The following is a 5,537-nucleotide window of genomic DNA, read 5'->3' as shown; positions in this document are numbered from 1 at the left end:
TGGGACCATTCCAGCCAACGAGAGGGCATATGAGTGTTAACATGCACAACTAAGTCGTTTTTTTCAAAGTTGCCAGAACGCCACGTTCATTATCTTATATCAATACATGTGTAATAGCCTAAACATTACGAAACTTCTATTCGATCAAATAAACCTAACGTAATTCAACTTCCGACACTCTCATATACCTACGTACAGAAAAATGGCTAATCTCACTCGGACAGATTTTGGGCGGAGTAAATCCTCTCGCTTCGCCTCTTCCTCTCTGGCACCATCGAGCGTACCCAGCTAGCTCTAGACTCCCTCTCTTGTGGATTATACAGGCAGGGACGGCTGATGTCCCAATGCCCTCCCTGTTTGAAACATTCTCAGGTCAGACATTTCCATAGGAAATTGGCTTGCTTGCATGTTTGAAAGTGGATGTTGATGTTTGCATCTATTTTTTTTGTTTCATACATTAATTCGAGAGGACATGAGTTGATACTTTCAGGATATTCTTCATGAGTTTACATGGTAAAGCTTGTCTAAAAATTACTTTTGTTTTATGACCATCTTACTTGTGAAGATACAGTATTGCATTAATAGCAGGGAGGTGACAGAGAATGGTCTGATGATGAGACGCCCAATCAAACCCAGTAAACCATATACACACGTTTTTCCACCAGATTTTCTTTATAAATAACTCATCTCATACTTTCACTTCCTTTTGTATAGTAGTACACAAGATAAGTAGTCTGCAGCCAGACAAACATGATTCACAACACACCCCCATACACAGAGACAAGGGAGGTCAAGTATGTTTTCTAATGACTTCTGCAGATGAGCATGTATTGTAGTTGGAGGATGAAGCTGCCTCTAAGTTCTGATCTAGGGTCAAACTGATCCTAGATCCGTTCTTAATGGTCACTTCAACTTGGAGAAGCATTGAGCATGATTCATTGCTTCAATGTGTTTCCGCTTCATGCCACTGATTGGATTTGAGTGTCTTGAGCATTAAAGTCTCTCAGTGTGTGTTAGTGTGAATATTTAAATGTTAGGAACGAGACATGCATCCTTCAGCTTTTCTTTTGTGTATGTGTGTGTGTGTTCAAATATGACCAAATGGCACAGGTGTAGACTGCCACATGACACACCCTTATATAAAATTCACAGACTGGACCAATTAAAAGGCAACAGGATAAATTCAATAACGCTCTCTGTGGCTTTTCTCAACAACTTCATCATCAACCAAAAACAGAACCAAAAGCACTGTAACCGTCGATTTTTTTGCCATAATAACAACTAAATTCAGAACATTTTAAAGAATGTTAAAAGGGCAACAATTGCCCATTGTGAATGCACTAGTGATCTGGTTGGATCAGAATTGACCGTTCCTCCAAGCAGTGGTTCTTTACCCCTTTCGAGACACAAGACTAGCATTGGGTAACTTGATAGGTGATTGTTCACAACAATGTAGAGTAATATATATATATATATATATGATTCTACACACTGTTGATTCACCTTCCTTCAAGAAACCATTTTTATAGGCAGATGGAGGTACTTCCTTTTCTCCTCTTAGCATTAATGTAAAACATTATCACCCTTATTGCATACCAAGGACCACAGTTGGTTACTAAGGACCACAAAATAACAAAATGAAATGCATTTCTATAGATCCCAGTAGAAATGTAAGGCATCATTTCAAGCCATGCACCTACCCCACCACACCCTCTCCCAAATATTATTTGTGTTTTGTCACAGTATGAAGGAACCAGGGTTGGGGTCCATTCCATTTCAATTCAGGAAATAAACTGAAATTCCAATTGACTTCCTGAATTGACTGAATTGAAATGGAATGGATCCCAACTCTGAACATTACATGGAGATCCTCCTCTATCCTCAGAGCAGGCTACAACACTGGCAAAGGAGGATGGAACTGTAAGGCAAAGTTAAAGGGGTTGACTGTGTAGTAGAAGTTACACATGTTATGACAAGTTCTTGTAAGGACACAGCCATTGGAGTGTTCTAGATAGGGAGGAGGTGGCACAAGCTTAACGGGCGTCACAGCTTCTTTTTTTCTTTCTTCTTTTTCCTTTGGAAAACATAGTCATGTCTCATTGTAACAGAACTTCATTTCCCATCAACCACTAGTCCTCTTGATGGGCCCCTTCTCACAGTTATGTGAGATGCTGCTGCAGTGTATCCAAACAAACAAAAAACAAAAGCACAGCCACAGAGTGTACATAGCAACACAGCCACAGAGTCTTGGCCTGGGTCTGCATTCATCTCCTCCATACCTCCCACACAGACAGACTACACTACAGACCGACCCTTCTCAGTTTCTCATATCACATTCACAGTGTGGTGGATGCAGCAGACCACCCTTGCAGACTGCCGTGACCCCATGACCCTCATATGATCACGTGATAGAGGTCACGACCTCTCGACCCCTAGCAGAGGTCGGAGACGTAGTCGAAGTCGCAGAAGCCGTCCTGGTCCTTGCGGGAGAGCGTGCGGGGCTCGCGCGGCGGTGTCAGGGTGGGAGGCTCAGCGGTGAACTCCTCGTCGAAGTTGCTGACGTCCTCTCTGCCCTTGATGGAGGGAACGAAGGGAGGGGGCAGCTTCCTCTGTAGCAGGGCCTCCCAATCCAGACCCTGGAGGAGAGAGAGAGAGAAAAAGAGGGTTAACAAAAAGCTAAATCATGGTGGAAAAATATGTTCCTGTAAAAAAAAAAAGTGTGGGATGAAGAGAAATGGAAAAAGATGAATATGGTGTCACGGATTTCTGACTCACCCGGAAGAAAGGCTGTTTCTTTATCTCATCCGCATCTTTCTCACCAGAGCCTAGTCTTCTCTCTGGGTTCCTTCTCAACAGCTGTTCACACACACACACACACACACACACACACACACTATAGAAGTCAAATTACCAGCTGTTATACTAAACTTGCTAACGAGAGAATTATAGGGGTTATTGAGAGAGTCTTATCAGAACTGCTGTTCCCAGGTAAACAAAATCATGAATTAAAGAGACAAGAACTACAACATTACCATCATTAAATGGACAAATCTGTGAGGTGCCACCGATCATGGACCTATGGTGTGAGTGTGTGTGTGGCCACTTACCCTCCTCATGATGGCGATGGCCTCTGTGGAGAGGAATCGTGGGTAGCGGACCTCGTCATTCACGATGCTGTCAAACACCTCCTCCTCATCGTCACCAGGGAAGGGCGACTAGCAGAGAAATACACTCAGACAGTTGAGTGGGAACCCCATTTCTAAATACCTGACCTCACACTAATAGACAGAAAAACCAAACCCACGGGGATGTGTCGCATCACGGAAAATATAGTACATTTCTGTTAACTGTATGTATACTGCTACCAAGTGACGTTCATTGAATAGGTCTACTCAAATAAAGAGTGAAGAGATATTTTCTGTCCTTCCATAGCTATATTTTGTCCAAGTCTTCAATGATGTCTCACCTCTCCCACCAGCATCTCATAGACGAGGACTCCAAGGCCCCACCAGTCCACTGCTCTGGTGTAAGAGGTGTCGGTCAGGACCTCAGGGGCCAGGAACTCTGGAGTACCACAGAACGTACTGGTCCTGTCCCCATAGCCCATCCCTATAGAGGGGGAGATGTTATTACACAGTGTTACGCATGCAGGCAGGAAGAGACGCACGCAGGCAGACGCACACAAAACTCCCACTCACATAAGTGTTCACACACACACACTAGGTATCCAGACGTACGCGTCATAAAAGTGTAAAGACTCAACAAACTTCTGACCACTCACCTTCTTTACAGAGTCCAAAGTCGGCAATCTTTACATATCCGTCTGTATCCAGCAGTAAGTTGTCTAGTTTAAGGTCTCTGGAGGAGGGAGGAGACGTTACAGACCGGTCAGGGACTTGGATGGAACGCTAAGAGAGTAGATGTGTGTTGAGTGTGTTGTTGACTCACCGGTACACAATCTTGTGGTCATGGAGAAACTGCAGCCCCAGAACCACACAGGCTGAATAGAACCTGTAGACAGAGACAGAAACATGTAAGACATCTCTTCAAAAAACAAAATGGAGTACACACACACACACTCTGGCACTACGTACACAGCCCGTGGTTCAGTGAAGACATCAGCGTGGATGTGCATCATGAGGTCACCGCCAGCCGTGTACTCCATGACGAAGCACACGTGTTCCGGGGTCTGGAAACACGCAAACAGGTTGACCAGGAAGGGGTGGTGGGAGACGTTCACCGTCTCAAAGATACGCTTCTCACACATCAGACTGGAGGCAGGGGGAGGAGGAAAACAACAACGGAGATGGTGAACATGAGATCTGTGCTTTCAGAGATCAATTTCAAGCCCTGTGTGATGACAAATTGTTGCAGTCATGTAAAAACAAGTCACATTTGTAAATGCATAAATGAAAGGTCCACACACACAGAGAAACACGTACCTCTCCACCTCGTCCCGTGCAACAATGTCTCCTTTCTTCAGGGCCTTGATGGCGTATATACTTCCTGTCTTCTTATACTCTGACAGCAGCACCTAAGAGAGAGGACAAGTAAAACAGAAAGGGTTCAAGGGTCACATTTCAGACTAAATCAAAGTGTTGATTTGAACTTTAAGGCCAGAGGGAGGTTAGAAAAGCGTACCTTTCCAAAGTGTCCCCGGCCCAGCACAGCGATCAGCCTGAAGTCCTGGAGGCACAGGGGTTTCTTATGTTTACTGTAGAGAGACACACACATTACCACAATAAATTATATCTACACAGTAAACACAGTGACTGGTCCAGCATGGCCAGAGGTCTGTACTGCATTCAACAGTTCATATGTTAACGGAGGTGCCTGGAAGGCACATGGTCACTTGTAGCTGCCAATATAACATTGTTGTGTGTGTGTGAAACCAGTGTGTGTGTGTGTGTGTGTGTGTGTGTAGGTGTATGTAAATGACTATTAGTGTGTCTGCATAGTGGCCGCATCCGTGGGAACGAGTGTGGGTGCACACCTGCTCAGGGGGGGGGTTTGGGCAGGGCGATCAGGGGTGAGGTCTGGGGGAGAGAAGGGCTCAATCACTGGCAACCGCTCCTGAGAAAAAGAGAGCAGAGGGAGAAGAAGGGGACAGAGAGATGGAGGGAAGAAACAAAGCCAAGAGTGAGAGAGATAAAGTGTGTGAGGTTCCTCTCACGTTGTATTTTGATATTCTCTTATTGGGTTTTGGTGTCTTTCTGTCCCTCTCTCACCGGGGTGTTATTATCAGAGTCTCTCCTGTAATCATGTCTGACTGGAGAGTCACTGTCCAGACTTAGTTTCTCCACTGAGATCTCCCTGAAAACACGTGCAAACACGTGCAAACATACACACACACGCGCGTATACGCAAACACACACACACGCGTATACGCAAACACACAAATACATACAGACACAAAAGGGTCGTTAGCTACAGGGTTCAGAGTGCACAGCATGCTACGTGGAGTTCATTCAACAAGTAGAGGGATGAATTTGAGGAGTAGATACTTGGGTACAAGTTGCTTATGTGGGCCACACACC

General features: G+C 44.9%; 1 protein-coding gene across 3 annotated transcripts in view; it reads right to left on the bottom strand.

The window, feature by feature from the left end:
- Positions 1-653: 653 nt before the first annotated feature.
- Positions 654-5,537, bottom strand: part of LOC109868990 (serine/threonine-protein kinase N1) — a 54,378-nt gene continuing 49,494 nt past the window's right edge. For 2 of the 3 annotated variants that reach the window (XM_031830772.1, XM_031830776.1), the window contains exons 13-23: positions 5,229-5,313; positions 4,994-5,073; positions 4,642-4,714; positions 4,443-4,534; positions 4,095-4,271; positions 3,949-4,011; positions 3,782-3,858; positions 3,467-3,609; positions 3,108-3,215; positions 2,776-2,856; positions 1,139-2,636 (exon numbers count right to left, since the gene is read on the bottom strand). In XM_031830772.1, coding sequence (XP_031686632.1) covers positions 2,433-2,636; positions 2,776-2,856; positions 3,108-3,215; positions 3,467-3,609; positions 3,782-3,858; positions 3,949-4,011; positions 4,095-4,271; positions 4,443-4,534; positions 4,642-4,714; positions 4,994-5,073; positions 5,229-5,313 — 1,183 coding nt within the window. In that variant the 3' untranslated portion in view covers positions 1,139-2,432. Of the gene's footprint in view, positions 2,637-2,775; positions 2,857-3,107; positions 3,216-3,466; positions 3,610-3,781; positions 3,859-3,948; positions 4,012-4,094; positions 4,272-4,442; positions 4,535-4,641; positions 4,715-4,993; positions 5,074-5,228; positions 5,314-5,537 lie in introns of all 3 variants that reach the window. The other variant, XM_031830770.1, reaches the window with a different exon arrangement.

This window comes from Oncorhynchus kisutch, linkage group LG1 (genome assembly GCF_002021735.2).
Source record: "Oncorhynchus kisutch isolate 150728-3 linkage group LG1, Okis_V2, whole genome shotgun sequence".
Classification (NCBI taxonomy): Eukaryota; Metazoa; Chordata; class Actinopteri; order Salmoniformes; family Salmonidae; genus Oncorhynchus; species Oncorhynchus kisutch.
The sequence above is the reverse complement of the archived record's forward strand: the minus strand, read 5'-3'. Positions and strand labels throughout refer to the sequence as shown.